Source organism: Hakea prostrata, chromosome 4 (genome assembly GCF_041222555.1).
Source record: "Hakea prostrata isolate BN-2017 chromosome 4, UWA_Hpros_2, whole genome shotgun sequence".
Classification (NCBI taxonomy): domain Eukaryota; kingdom Viridiplantae; phylum Streptophyta; class Magnoliopsida; order Proteales; family Proteaceae; genus Hakea; species Hakea prostrata.
Window position 1 is genome coordinate 3,392,679 of NC_142603.1, and position 15,924 is coordinate 3,408,602.

The 15,924-nt window shown below is 34.1% G+C and overlaps 1 protein-coding gene across 2 annotated transcripts in view; it reads right to left on the reverse strand.

Annotated features, from left to right (window-relative positions):
- Window positions 1-7,067, reverse strand: part of LOC149017110 (binding protein) — a 77,286-nt gene extending 70,219 nt beyond the window's left edge. For both annotated transcript variants that reach the window (XM_089151429.1, XM_089151430.1), the window contains exons 1-4: window positions 6,761-7,067; window positions 5,973-6,233; window positions 4,587-4,650; window positions 2,179-2,413 (exon numbers count right to left, since the gene is read on the reverse strand). In XM_089151429.1, the coding sequence (XP_089007555.1) occupies window positions 2,179-2,413; window positions 4,587-4,650; window positions 5,973-6,094 (421 nt within the window). In that variant the 5' untranslated portion in view covers window positions 6,095-6,233; window positions 6,761-7,067. The remainder of the gene's footprint in view (window positions 1-2,178; window positions 2,414-4,586; window positions 4,651-5,972; window positions 6,234-6,760) is intronic.
- Window positions 7,068-15,924: the final 8,857 nt, after the last annotated feature.

Below are 15,924 nucleotides of genomic sequence, written 5' to 3' on the forward strand. Positions count from 1 at the left end.
TCAAAGCAAAATGATCAAATAACACAACTGATACTCAAAGAACCATCTGAAAGGTCTTCTATAAATTCTGCTGTATTAGTCTTCACAGTTGTCAAGGCAAAAGATCAAATAAAACAAATTTACATGTTGTCTAATATGAACAAATAACAAATAGAGATCAGGAAAGGGAATTTAATGTTAAAGAAAGTACCAGTTAAAGCCCCAAAAAGACCACCAAATCTCAAATAAAAGTTGATGATGCAATAAAAAATAATACGGTTGCCAACAAGTTGTAATGTGAAGTTTAGCAAATTTCAGGATTTCAAGTATATACATGACATTCTGTACAATTCTAGCAGTCTGCTTTGAAATTACTCTCTTCCTCTCATCATTAATAGAGCATATACAAGCTCAGCAGAGCAACAACCATCATTGTTTTCTCGTTACTCTCTTCCTCTTCCTCTTCCTCCCCCATCCCCACCTCGGCGAGTTTCTTGACCCAAACCAAGATCACCCCCAACCCCTGGCCATCTCTCTCTTTCTTATCAACTTAACTTTCAGGCTATCCCCCACTTCTCTTCTACCTCTATGACGTTTCTTCCTCTTTTTTTCATGTAAAAGCTTCCCTAGACAACCAAGGGTCTTCCCTTCTTAACTGACCTTTCAGATCTCCTTGAACAACGTTCAGAGAGACCCATCACAAAAGCCAGTATCTATCAGTGATCGGGATTGGTAGTCTATGGGTTCGGAGGTAAATTTATGTTTTAAAGGTTTTGAGGGTAAACTTCCTAAGAGTTTTGTTTCCCCTTAATCCCTTATTGGTCCTTTTTAGTTGACTTTGGATCTCCTCATGCCCCTTCCCTAGACCAACACCCTTTTTCAGCTAGAATCATGGCATGATAAAAGCAGTACCATCTTTGAATTAGGAACGAGATGAGTCACAATCATCAGTGTGAGCTTCCCAAATTTTCTGCTAGCCCCATCAAGCTAGAAGGTAACAACTATTTACTGTGCTCTCGCCCTTGTTATAGTGTGATTGCTGCTTGCAACTTTATTGAATATCTTACGAATACAATTACAAAGCATTAACATGCTGCTAGCCCCCTTGAACAAGTAGATCCTAAATGTTGCCCTTGTAATTGCTACTCTGATCAACTCTATTCGGCCCAACATTACCAAGGTTACCCCTCTCTTGGACTTCACTGAGAAAATCTGGAAAACTGGGAAGAAAACTAATTCTCAAGTTGGAGTGTAGCCCAGGTTTATGAACTGCACAAGTGCATTCAAAACACCACTGAATGTGAGCGCTCTCTCTCACAGTACTACTCGAAGCTGAGTAGCCTGTGGCAGGAGCCAGACTTCTATGACACCCACCCACCTAAAGAAAAAGAAAAATTACAGCCGAAGATCTTGAGACTGATAAAATATTACCACATAGGGCCTAGGAAGTGTTTGGTCTCTGTGGCAGCGTTGGCCCTACATGTCAATATTGCCCTGGTCTCAAAATCCTTTAAGCAGACTACCTGAACCCTTGTATACTCCCATCAGGTAACCATGCATTCAAAAGTGCCGCTAATGTAGCCAAGTTGATTTGTAGGCTAAAATCGATTCCCTCTCCATACCCACCAGACCATTCTATCTTTTCAATTCATTGGCACCTCCCCTCAAACAATACAATGATGAGACAGGTCTAATTGTCTCAATAGAAAGAGCATCTCATCTCCGAATGGGTGGAGAACATCTACAAATGTAGGAAAACATGGGTAGTTGGTACAAAATACTTTACAACGAATGTAGACAAGAAATAACCCAGATACTTTTGGACCCAAATATTGTGCCTTACCAAGTTAACTCAATGACATAATTAAAAGAGCACAGAAACAACCATAATCACAAAAGGTCATTTGAAATACAGTTAGGACCAAGACTCACTCTTTAACTTAGATAGCTAAGTTCCAAAGCCTAAAGGTATTTTGAATATTTTCTGCCGGTATTTTTAGAATTACTTGGCATTAATGAAGATTAAAAGCATTAAGCATTAATCAACAGAAGATCGGAGAGTAACAAGCTAGAGGTATACATATGAGTTTGGCTAGGATGTGAACAACTGGCATGTGTAAGGATCATGTGCATACTACAAAGGGTAACCTTGATTTGTTGAATAGAAACAAAGGATAGAAACATAACGGCTCCACTTACATTCAGTAACAAAAGAGGTCACTTGTGCAACCTCTTTAATCAGGGTAAGGATGACTTCAGCAGGATGCCCATCTAAGCAGCCAACAACTACATCATCAGATCTTGCTGAATGCTCCTCAAGCTGGAGGGTAGCTGAAGAAACTTCCAGTGACTCACAAGAATGCACAGGTTTCCAGTCCTTGTAAACAACTAAAAACTGCTTGAGGAAGAGATCAAACAACTTCTTCTTTTCCACCTACAAATTTACCCTGAAGTTAGACTGATAGGGAAATTTTGAAGATATGAAACCAGAGAGGATAATCTACAGCTACAGTCATTATAGAAATAGAAAACTAGGCAAGTACCAATTCCTATGCTTACGCATAACTATTACATGCAAAGATGATATTCACCATCCAGGTTCTTTTTTCTTTTCCTTTTTGTCTTTTCCTTTTTTCCTCCTTTTTTTCCTTTTGTAGGGGGCGGTGTTGTTAAAGCTTCATCTTAGACTCATGCAAATAAGTTACTCAAAACTCCAAATATGATACTTATAATTAACTAAGCAACAAAGAAGCAAAAGGAAAATGAGATGGATTAATTTTAACTTCAACCCCAACATATAACCCTTCTAATTACAAGCATGCATCATTCTTTTGGAAAATTCAACAGATATAAAAGGAGATTATTAATGAAAAGCTAAGGGAAAAGAAATAATTTTTGTTTCTCCAAGACATAAAACAGCTCGCTGAGGAAGAGCTGCAGACTGGTATCAACTACATGCAACAAAATTGTATGGCTAAGAAAAGTTTGAAAAACAAAAGAGGAGGAAGACAAGGGGGATAGGCAAGAATAAGAGAACCCAAGACATCCAAGCCTACCATCCGCAACAACAAAAAAGTTGTACAGACTTTTGCAGGCAGCTAAGGTCTGAAACAGGCAAAAAAAACCAAGCCACCTCAAACCAACACATCAAAATAGAATACTTCATCTACAAAACCATCAACGCACTCCAATCAGCCTACTTTTCCAGGAACACTCAAAACAGAGACAAAGACTCAGTCAGAAATGCAATAATCTGCCAGAAGTTAATTGCTTATGTAAGAAGTTATGTAGCCACTTGCATATATCCGAGATATTTAAACAAGAATTCAAGTACTGGGAATAACTGATGCTATATAAACAATGCCTATGGGCTCAGTAGTTGCAGTAAGAGAACAACATCATCAATGAGGTATCTTACAACCAATCCTTCAGGATTACTGCCTATCCTTCAGGACTGAGTATACCAGCCAACCTTTGGGACTAGAAGAACACAATCACAAGCATCAGCCATGTCATTCCTGTCCCTAGCCGCAGTATTGGAATAAAGAGTTAACAGAATAATCTCAATTGTATGTGCACAAATGGTATATCACAATACAGACATAAGAGCCAATCAACAGTAAAACATAGAATGATCATTAATATAGTGAATTAAGATACACATGAACCCTGCATGTATTATGCTATGTTTTTTCCTCAATGATCTGTTGGCTCATGCCTGTTGTAAGATCTGCAACAGGAGAAGGGTATAATGCTTTGGATAGTATGGGCTGTTCATGCACTTGGTGGTCCAGCGTAAGAGATGGAACTGTGTTTTTCAAATTTTCAACACGTTAGAGTCTTAGAAAATACTTTCTGATGTACTATAGTTTTGAACATTCTGCTGTATAAATGAAACTCGCCACCATGTATATATTTGTTGTATAGATCTTAAATCCAGCTCCAAGTTATGAGTCTTCCACTGCATATAAATGTCACATGCAGGAGTCGGATACTAACTTACTATACAAGGGCGAATGTTGGTTTCTGACTAACGCCTGTGAGGGCAGTGCCTCATACCCTCTGCAGGTTTGAGGTCGTCGCACTTGGACCCACTGAGGCATCTAGTTGTTGCCTGCTCATGACACACAAAATCAACCAGAGGTTGAATCCAGACCTGTTTTACTTGTTCAAGCCTGTGGGTCTACTTTACACTACCACTGGGCAGCAACAATTAGGTTCAGACGTCTCTACATCCAACCATGGGATTGCCACAACATTTTGAAGTGGTTTGAGAGATACAACAAATGAAGTTCAGAAGTCTCAGCGTATTTTAAGTTTATACAATCATGAAATATCTGTGGAAAAATGTTAACATTATCTAGGAGACAGACAGAAAATAAAGAATTATATGGAACTCATATTACCCAAGAAATTCATCACCAAAAAAATTACCCAGGAAAGACAAATTAACAAAAGATAAGATTTCATCATTAAACTACAAATTTGCTATCCAGGAATTAAGCTTGGTTTTGATTCTTAAGGCTTGGAAGCTCAAAAGACTTTCATCTAAAACACAAAGTTATCAACAAAGAGAGCTCGCATAACTAAACGTACTGCCACGATACCTTATCAATGGCAGCCTCATGTCTCCTCCAAAGTGTGTTCAGAATTGCCTCACCACCAACTTCACTGTCAATGAAATAAAATATAAAAGCTGTAAGGAGAATCTGATAATCACGGTAAAGTGGAAAAAATGGAAAATAAAAAGAGAGATGCTGCAGTAAGCAAGGATGTCTACCTAAATTCCCAATATATTTCTAACACCAAAAAAAAAAAAAAAAAAAGTCCCCAATATATGATAACTACTCGATTTTGACCCCAAGGAATTGGCTCAGTTTGTAAAGGCCAATGCCTCATAGTATGAGATCAAGAGTTAATCTCCTCGGGCTTCGTATATATAAAATAGTTATCCCTCCCCTATATAAAGCTAGCAGTTCCAATAGATAGATAGATAGATAGATAGATAGATAGATAGATAGATAGATAGATAGATAGATAGATAGATAGATAGATAGATAGATAGAATTGCATAGAGGATTAAAATAGGGTGGATGAAGTGAACATATGCAATCTACATGTACATTTAAAAATTAATGAAAATTTTATAGGACTATCATTAGATCAGCTATGATGTACGGTATCGGATGTTGGGCAGTAAGAAGTGTCATACTCATACATATAAACTAGCCGTTTCAGAGATGAGGAGATTGTGATGGATGTGTGGGAAAACAAGGAAGGATCCATAGTTTACTTAAAGAGAGAATTGCTTGAGGTAGCACGGGTATGTTAAATGGAGGACTTCAGATGCTCCATTCCAAAGGAATGACCTGATTCATATAGAGGAAACAAGAAGCCAGGGGTAGGCATAGGTTAACCATACGAGAAGAAATGAAAATTGACACGCTTTGTTTAGGCTTTGTTCCCTGCATGACTTCAAATAGAGCTGCGTGGAGAGCAAAGATCCATGCCCCAACCATACTACAATCTGTGGTGGTGTTGAAATATAATCCACTAGCCATATTTGGAGAAGAATGTTGGGCAGATAAGAAATAGGTACACAGCTAGGAAGGGTCAATGTCCTAGAGTTTGTGTCAATGTTGTGTGTCACTTCCTTTACTTCTATATTAATTGTCTCTACCAAAATCCATGTAACCTGCATGATTAAGTTGGGATAAGGCTTAGTACAAAGATGTTATCTGGCTCAAAAAGTTGATTCCTCTAACAGAGTATTTCTTGTATTTAATTAACAAGTAAAAAGATCAAACCACAGTGGTTTGAGAAACCAAAAATAACTTATCGTGACACCCCTACTCTTATGTTAACCACATACAGTCCTCCACTCATAGATAATAACAACCCACTCTTAAAATAATTCAACTAGACTTCTTGTAGATGCATGCATTAGAAAAGTTATATACCAGTACCTAAGTACCTAACATCCAATAAAGTACCTGAAGCAGATCTTCGGAGAGGGGACAGAGAACCTCTCTGATTGCGGCCAGGAAACAGACTCTCCAGGTTGGCCGGTAGAGGTCCTTCGAAGAAGGTCAGCAACACCTTTAACAATGTTCATGCTCTTCCCCAGATTTATCCGACATCAAGTTTGCTGAAACAAATGACTCAGAGAAAGTTGGCTTTTCTGGCACAACACTTGTAATGAGCACCCCCGTTTGCTAAGAGAATTGAGAACAATTGTCATCGCAAAAAGATTCCTGCAACGCGCATTGCAACATAAGCAAACACAAACCAGGAGAGCAGCAAAGCATGTTTCAGTCTTTGAACAAAAAATGATAAATGACCAATGGATAAGATAGCTACTATGTGGAAAGAATGTACAAGAAAACAATAGCCAGAGAAGAAAATGACGGCGACCGAATGAATTGGTGAGGAGAACATTAATAAACTTAGGTGGGCACCATTATTTCCAAATTTAAATACATTAATCAATCTTTCGCTCGAGTTTCGACCTGACAATAATCTTTTATATTTTCTGCGAAACATGAAACAGATAAGGCTGCATAGGAATTGATCAAATTTTGAAGGAAAAAGCACAGTAAAACACGAAACAGATGACCTCAATAGAAATCCAAACTCAACAAAAAGAAAATCACTTCAATGAAGGCCATTCTTACGAGTCAACTATTCAAAATTGTAGTATTTCAGTGTAGACCTAAAAGTATAACACAAGGACACGGTAATTGGTAGCTGGCTGTTGAACGGATAAAGAAACGAGGTTTACCTGATCGGATCAAACAATTCTGATTAGCCAGGAGTTCGCAAAGACGAGATCCAAGGTTTTGGTTGTTGTTGTCGGTTGTCTGAAGCTGTAATGGCGTCTGTCTTAATTATGAGAAATGAGGAAAGACGATGAATTTTGCGAACCGACTCGGAAAAGCTCGAACAAATTACGCAACGCTATGACGGCAGCGTCAAGAAGTCATGATCCGTTGGATTACAAAGAATAACTTGTGTGTATCTTTTAGTCGTAGACAATAAACTCGGATGCAAGTCGTCGAGACTCGAGACACAAAGGTGTGGGCTACAAAACCTAGTACCATTTGGATCAAAAAATTGGATGTATAAAAAAATCCGACGGTTTGCATGACATATCAATTATATTAAAAAATATTGAGTTCTTTTGATTAAAAAAAATAGAGTAGATATCACTTATACCCCCTCTTAGTTGGATAATATCAATTATCTCCTCTCTTACCTAGCGAATATGTCAAAAACCTCCCTTTTGTTAACTTTCTCGGTTAAATTTAACTTTTATCGTTAAATGTTTTTCTACACTCCAAACTAACATTGTCTAAAAATGTTTTTTATTTTAAACCCTAAATTTTCATAATCACCCTAACCGTTAAAATATTAAATTACCTTCAATTAAAATAATTGTTAAGAAACCAAAACAACATAATTAAAATCTAAATTATCTTTTATTATTTAAAGCCCAACATACCTTTTTTTTATTTATTTATCAAACAATTAATAAACCCCAAAATAGTAGTACGTGTTTTTTTAATGGTTTCATCAAATAAAATAAAATAAGAAAAGAGAGGATATGTTGGGCTTTTTTTTTTTTTTTTTGCCAACCCCGGTTTCTAAGGCTTTGCCTTGACTAATCCGGTGTTCGACCTAGGTGCAAAAGGGTGAGTCTCCCCGGAATTTTTGCATCCACAAGGTTCTCGACACCGGAACCATCCTGCTTACCACTTGGACCGACCCCGTTAGTGATAATTTGGTTTTTAACTATGGTGTTTTGGTTTTATAATAATTATTTTAATTGAGTAATTTAGTATTTTAATTGTTATGGTGATTACGGAAATTTATGATTTAAAATAAAAAAATATTTTTAACCAATGGTAGTTTAGGGTTTTAAAAAAAATATTTAAATGTAAAATTAAATTTAACCGAGAAAGTTAGTGTTTGATATATTTGCTAGGTAAGTGATATTATCCAACTAAGATGGGGTGTAAGTGCTATTTGTCTAGTTAAGAGGGGAGGTAAGTGATATATAACTAAAAAAATATCACAATAATTTTAATGAAAAGTTCATGAGTTTGATTGTTTCTGATGTTATATTTCTATTCTTACTGCATAGAAATTGCATTGAAAAACAAAACACTTTTTTCCCAATAATACCAACTCAATGAACTTTCTTATATGTTGGATTAGGAAAGAAATAACTTTCAAGTTTATGTGATCTCTCCACGCCATTTTCACGTGTTTTACATGTAATTTTAGAAACCAGATGTAAAAATAAGGTTAACCATAAATAAATAAATACATATATATATATATATATATAATTGTATGCCACCGTTCATTCTCTTTTTCTTTTTGTAAAAATATGCAATCGTGCTTTTCAGTGACTTCACCCTTATCTACCAAGATTTAAATCTCGGTCTCATATTATGAGATATTGATTTTTTGCTAATTACACTTTGAAGTTACAATAATTTTAATGGTAAGGGCAACAGACATGTAAAGTCTAAGGTTGAATTAGTAATTTCAAGAAGTACAAGGATAAAATAATAATTAAATTATAGTACAAGAGGGCAACAATAATTATCTCTTGACTACTCTCAACTCTCAAGCCATTACCTTCATTTCCCGACATTGCATTCCAACTGTAAATTCAACCACATCCATACAATCTTACCCTTTCTATCACATTGATTGAAGAATTTGAAAAGTCTGTCAATGGATGTACCGAGGGATGCAATGGCAATAACACATGTCAAGTTACTAGTGTTAATATATCAACTATGCAATGGGTTACTGTTGACTTCATATCTCATTGGAATTAGGGAAGAAGCCCCACTGTACGTTTAAATAGTTACATAAGGTTGTTAGATGAGGATGTAGTTGAGTTACAAAGAGTTTGGGTTGGGCTGGGCTTGGGATCAGAATAATTTTAACACGAAACCGGTTGGGTTGGGCTATCCTGATGGTTTTAAATTGATAGCTTTTGTAGTAAATGTGACAGTTTTTTATTTGTAAAAGTCAAATTAATTGTCATGCCATCATTGTCGAAGATGCTTAGCAACAAGATACTTCATGCATGGGGTTATGGATAGGCCTGTAAACGGACCCGATTCCAGGCCCATCCTATGAACGAAAGAGATTAGCAAATCAGCTATCCGAATCAGACAAAAATTTAGAGAAGGCATCTGAATTTGAATCCGAAACTTTATCGGATATCCGATAATAATCCTATCCGACAAAAAATCCGATTATTGATTGATAATTGTCATTTTTTTTTCATTTTTTACTATAAATTTATAATTTCCAATTACCGATACTGCTATCCGAATCTGATCACCCGTATCCTAATCTGATTATCATCTATTTTTAAAGAAAAAATGTTGAATACTTTACTCTATCCGGATAAAAAATTATCTGGATATTATCCGATCCGATAAGCAATTATCCGAGTCCGGTTGTTTAACGGATGGATACGAATATTTTTCTTAATATCGGATACGGATACCCAAACGAATACGAATGCGAATTCGGAGGCGGATTTCGACTATCCATTTAAAGGTCTAGTTGTAGATGATAATGTTACGATTACATCTTGAGTATCTAGTTTAGGATATTCAGACACCACTACATCCATAGAACGTAACTAATCTAATGACCTATATTATAAATTAAATGTAATGCTACTGTTATAAGCTCGATAAGATGCCGGATCTCTTCTATCTCATCTTACCCGAAATTGAAAAAACATAAATAAAAAAAATCTATTCTATCTCTTGTACAATTAATATTGATTTTGCATATGCTGTGTAAATTAAAAATGTCATGTGAATTTCACACCTAAAAAAAACAGAAAATCATGATCAGATCATATTCATGGTTCATGTAAAACTTGTCTTTCTCTTACCAAAAAAAAAGAAAAAAACTTGTCTTTCTTAAATGGCAATCCTTATGGACACCACTGGATAGATCTCCTTGAAAATGAAGTCTTGAAAAGCTTAGGCACAGTTAATTAAAGTGACATGAATGAAGCCACAAGTGCCATAGTGGAATTAGACCAAAAGTCTAAAGCCAGATCACAGAGAGAGGTGGTGCCTTAAAGCACACGGTGAAGTGGGAGACTCTTTGACCTAAAGAAAAAGCGAGATGGTCACGGGTACGGTTTGAATGTTTAAACAGCTTGACTAAGTTCCATGATCCCAAATTCCAATCTACCTCACATGACTGCAAAGTGATTCCAGTTGATCTATTGATTTTGTAGTACAAGAAGATTCTCATCAAATCAATGCCCAGATTTTCTTTCATTTTGATTTATGTGAAAATGAAACTAACCCCTGATGTTGAGAGATGAGGTTTCCAAAAAAGCGAAAACCAAAATTCATGCATGCCCTTTATAGGATCACTAGTAAGGTCCCAACGGATTATTGCATTTGAATTTTTCGTCGTCTAGGGTGCAGAATTGTGCTCCTCTCATAATTCTTTATCACATAGTAAGACAGTAAGAAAGACCGTAAGAGTAGAGTTTATTTCTAAGTGTTTATAAAATAAATTAAAAATGAGAATTTCAATGTATCCTATCCTCCCCAAATATATAATGAAGAAATATAGAAAAAGCATAAACTTCTACTTTGATAAGTAATGATCCAAACTTATAATTTGTTTCCACTACAAGGATAGAAACTTAATCCAAAGTAAATATAATAAACTAGGACTAAGGTATAATATGTCATTGGACTATAGCGATCTTTTGACAAAAAATTGGCATGTTGCTCAAGGGTGACACGAAACCAAGCATTGAAATGACAGCAACCAAAAGTTGCCAAAAAGGCATCGAACCGGCAAAATGTTGACAAAAATCAAAACTTTCGCTACCAACTCTTCACCTTTTTCGACTCTAACGACGGAAACACCTCACAACCCTCACCTCTGTAGCTCTTCTCTAACATCATGGGTCCACAAATACATTTACAACATCTTTTCTCCTGTATCACCATTGCAACTCTTCTCCACCATCACGGGTTTGCAAGTACAAATGAAACTTCTTTTCTCCAGTATATCTCTCTCTCTCATGGAAAGCATTGAGGATAGTAAAGAATTTGATCTCTGAATTACTTACCCTAAAGTGTAAAGACAATAGATGATTTTAGTTTTTTCATAACTTTTTGGTATTTTGTCTTTATGATGACTAAATCTTTGATTTGACTGCTAGTTTTGTTTATTTTACTATTTTTGGTCGGTGTGTGTGATTTTTTCCCCTCTAAGACCAATGAAATAAACAAAGAGAGAAGCCAAAAACCCCTATCAAATCCATACCTGCAACTTGTTCTCTCTTACTTCTTATCAAATAAATATTAAATAAACGGGTGTGGTAAAATGACAATCATGACATTCCATTTTTAGTTTTACCAAAAGAAGAAAAAAAATCCTTTTTTATTTATAAAATTTATTTGGATTCTCATCTTAAGTGCACTTTAATCTCTTAATTATATAAAAATTCACGTCTCTATAAAATACTTTAACTCATTTTGGTATGTACATTTTTAATAATATTCATTGGTTTTACAAAGTAATGCTTCCAAGTTACTTAAGACTTAAGTGCACTCAAATTTTTTAATCTTGAAGACATAAACAACAATAAATGGTAACATGGTTAGAGGATTTGTAGTTGGAATTGAAAGGGAAAACAATGATAGGTATTGGCTTTATACTGTATCATTTTGATCGATACAATATTAATATCTTATCACTTTATTCACATAACATCAATATTGTAATTTGTCCAATTAAAATGACCACAAATCTTTTAAGTATTATTAAAAACAATGTTATCTATCCTAATAAGCACATTTATGTGGATATCAATATTAGAATGAGATATATTTTTTACGGCCACATAATGCAGTGATTTTAAGTGATTCACTCGAGTTTGGTTTCAATGTTGCACAATTAATGAGCAGCACTGAGCTGCCTACGATCTAGATGTAAAGTACTAATCTAGATTTGCGACCACCCGTTTTGTTTTTTATTTTTTGATTTTAGTGGCGTAACTCAAAAAGATTTTTGTTTTTAAATGTGGTCGATCACCATAATTGATATAGACCATAAGTAGCTCAGTGTTGCACAATTATTGCACAGAATTCTAAAGCTCAACCCAATTCATCCGAGATATATAATTTTCACTGTGGAGCAATAACTGATATTACCATTATTCTTGAAAGAACATAAGATTTAAATCCCTCACACATATCATTATAAAATTTGCTACCCTGTCACTTGTCAGTTGGCACTGCCTCAAAAAAAAGGATACATATAAAAATTGTTCTCATGTTAGGGAAAAAGGGAGCTGGATTGATTAATTAAACAAGATAAGAACAAACATTGATTTATTATTTTTTTTTGTCATGATCTTTTTTATTTTGGGGGATAAAAACAAATCCATTGATTTTTAAAAGCTGAGGCACCTGCATTACATAATTGCATTAGCCAACGATTGGTTAACGGCCAATTCATCAGCAACTTCACCGAACATGTCAACCGAGCTAAAAAATATGTCGAAAAGTTAGCAGCTCTTAGAACATATAGAAAAATACATGCCTCAAAGTTTGCTTTAAGCCTGTAAATATCATAGACAATAACCGAAATTTCGATTGCAATTGGGTTGAAATCATTAATTTTATGAACCATGACAATCTAATTCAATTTACAATTTTTAAAATTTTTTATTAACTAACAGTACCAAACCCAATATTTTTCATTGCCAAAGCTTTGGCTACTGAATGAGACTTACAAAAATATCCTATTGAGAAAGCGGCTGAAAGCAAGCTTATCGCATCCCTGATAGTGGTTCCAATTCCTCCTATATTATTCTATGCCGATCAAGTACTATCACAGTTCAGTTTGAAACAAAATATGGCAGTGGGGGACTCCATGAGTCAACATTCTCCATATACCTTCTCTGATGATCACTAAACTTCAAAGAATTTTTTGGAGATATTCTGTTGAGTGCGCATTGTGTCCACTTCAGGGTTTTGGTAAATTTGGGTATATTGAGTTTGACCGCTATTGCGAAATGAGTGATCGTGGTTTCCATATATTATGTAGTACAAATTTTGTAAATTGTAATTTTTTCTTTTACTATATATTAATACAAAAGACATATTAACGTGGGAAAAAAAATTAAGATATTTATGATGAATCAATTTCTATAAGTACACGAGATTCTAAATTAAATTAAAAGTTATCTTCTTTCAGATTAAATGTTAATAAAAAAATAAAATTGAATCACGGAGTTTAAATGAAGCCTATCATGAACCTCAACTAATAAAAGGTCAACAAACATGGCCTGTGATCTAACTAAATTTTGGTCACAGTCAACTCAAATATTCCATTATAAATGGACGTCGAAATTTAAAAATCATATCACTTAAATTATCTGTGAATTTATTTTTCCTCTGGCTGGTCTCTGGATATCCACCACTAAATTTCTAAGTAAATTATGTGAAGTTTTCAACTCGAGAAAATAATATTTATGTAATTCTTTTGTTCATGTTTGTATTAATGCAAGAGGGGAATCAATTGGTGTGAGTTGCATGTGATTTATAAACAATATCTTTTAACCACTTCCTTCAAAGTCAAATGCTTGTCCAAGGGAACTCGAGCTACCATAATTAAAATCACATGCCCATCACTTATAAATTATAATTAGGTAACCATCACTCATGGTTCTTGGAAGTATTTGATAATGTTTTCAGATAATAGAAGAAGTGGATGATAATCAATGGGGTTAGTTCAAGTGGTAAGCAACTTGGTCCGTTTAAGCAAGGTTCCGGTATCGAAACTTTGCGGATACAAAAAATCCTCATTGAGAGACTCACCCATCATAGCCAGGTGTGCGATCCGGGTCAAACACCGGATTAGTCAGGACAAAGCCTTAGAAATCGGAGTTGACAACATAAAAAGAAGTGAGTGATATATTTTTGTTAAAATTGATTATTATTATTATTATTATTATTATTATTATTATTTTACAATAATAAAATTATCCGAGTAATAACACATAATACATTTGTTGGGGGAACAAGAACTTGATGGTCTCAAAGATAATGTCCCTCAAGACCATCTCCACCCCCATTTTACTCTTAAATTCCCTCCACTTGCTTTTTTATTTTGCAATTTTATTTGAAAAATATGATTTGAAAAATATTTTTACAATAATAAACTTAACAAATGTCAAATTATTAAACTAGGGTTTTTTTTTTTTTTTGTGGTAAACAACACTTCATTCAGATAACTAAAAAAATTACAAACACAACTGCAGAGTACACAAGGTTCAAAAAGTTCTTAAAATGAATAAGTTACCAATTTCATGCTTAAAGTTTACTATCATTTTATTGACAAATGCTTTACATTTCTCATAGGAAATGGGCTTATAGTCTGTTTTTGTTTTTAAATATTATGTGTTACTCATTGCTCCAATAACTTTTTTTTTTGTTTTTCAAATATTTTTGAGCAGTTATTTTAGTTTGTTTTTAATTGAGTTATCCATTTACCTCCTCGTTTATTTATTATTATTATTATTATTTTTTTTTGGGTGGCCTATGATAGGTAGATGGTTATTTCTCCTCCATTTGTGCTTACTATAAATGTCATATTAATAGACAATTGTTTTCATTGTAATATTTTTAATATTTATATAATTTTTAACATGAAATTAAGCCAAGCTATTGAATTAATTAAACAAACAAATACTAAATACTAAAGGAATTCAAAATACAAATTGCAAGGCATGAAAAATAAATTGCTATGGATCAGAGAAACCATTCGAGCTAAAATTGTTTTTTTTCCCCTCTTTCTTTGAGAACATGCATTTTTTATATATAAATGATGAAAATATTACATGTGCCATCTACAAGGGTTGAACCTACGATCTTTTCATTGAGAAATATAGGTCTTACCAACCCTACATTAGCACTAAAATTAATTATTGTGCCTATACAGTTCAAATTAGTTATGGGTTTTGAAAAATATAAGTTTTTATAAATAGTTAAAATCAAAGTACAAGATACCATACCCTATAATACTTCATCTCTTTTGGGGTCATCTTAATAAGTATAGAAAACGCAGACGAAAGAGCATCAATCTCAAAACGAGCTTCCTTTGACGTTCGATCTTTGACCGAACCAAGGAAAAAAAACTAAAACAAAGAGAAGTATAATATCAAATAGCATATTGTCAAACAAAATGGTAAGTGTGGTTAAATGAATCTACAGACTTGAAATTAAATGAAATTTTAAATCTGTAAATTCATGGTTAAAAAAATTAATTCTTTGGTTAGCCTCAAATCTGTCGAAGTTTGTAGAGTACCATTGGGTTAATTTGCATGATTCCACAAATTTCATCAATTTTATACTTGTGGTGGAATCCATGGATTTCACCCAATACCCAATAATGATTTACTTGATTCCTGAATTTCATAAATCCAGTGATATTTTACCACCTAATAGGTATAAATCTCCAAATTTATGAATTTAGATATTTAAAAATTTTGGATTCATATAACTAAAGAAGTTCTTATGGATTTAACTTAGGACAACATAAATAATTAATATTTAAACTTGACACCGTGGGGTGGGACTTGGAAGTAGCGAAGAAGGACTATTTTTTTTGATATTGAAAGCGAGCAAGAGATCTACCACCATTATACTACGTCTAAGCAAGGTTATTTACCAACAAAATTAATATTTATATAAACAGATAATATGGAAGGTTTCTAAAATTAAGACACGTTTATTATTTAAAAGACCAGTCAATAAATAAAGAGCAGACTTAAAATAAAAAAAAAAACAAAAAAACGATTCAAGATCGGTTGGACTAATGTATCGGATTGACCATTTTTAACAGTAAATGGACCATTTATTT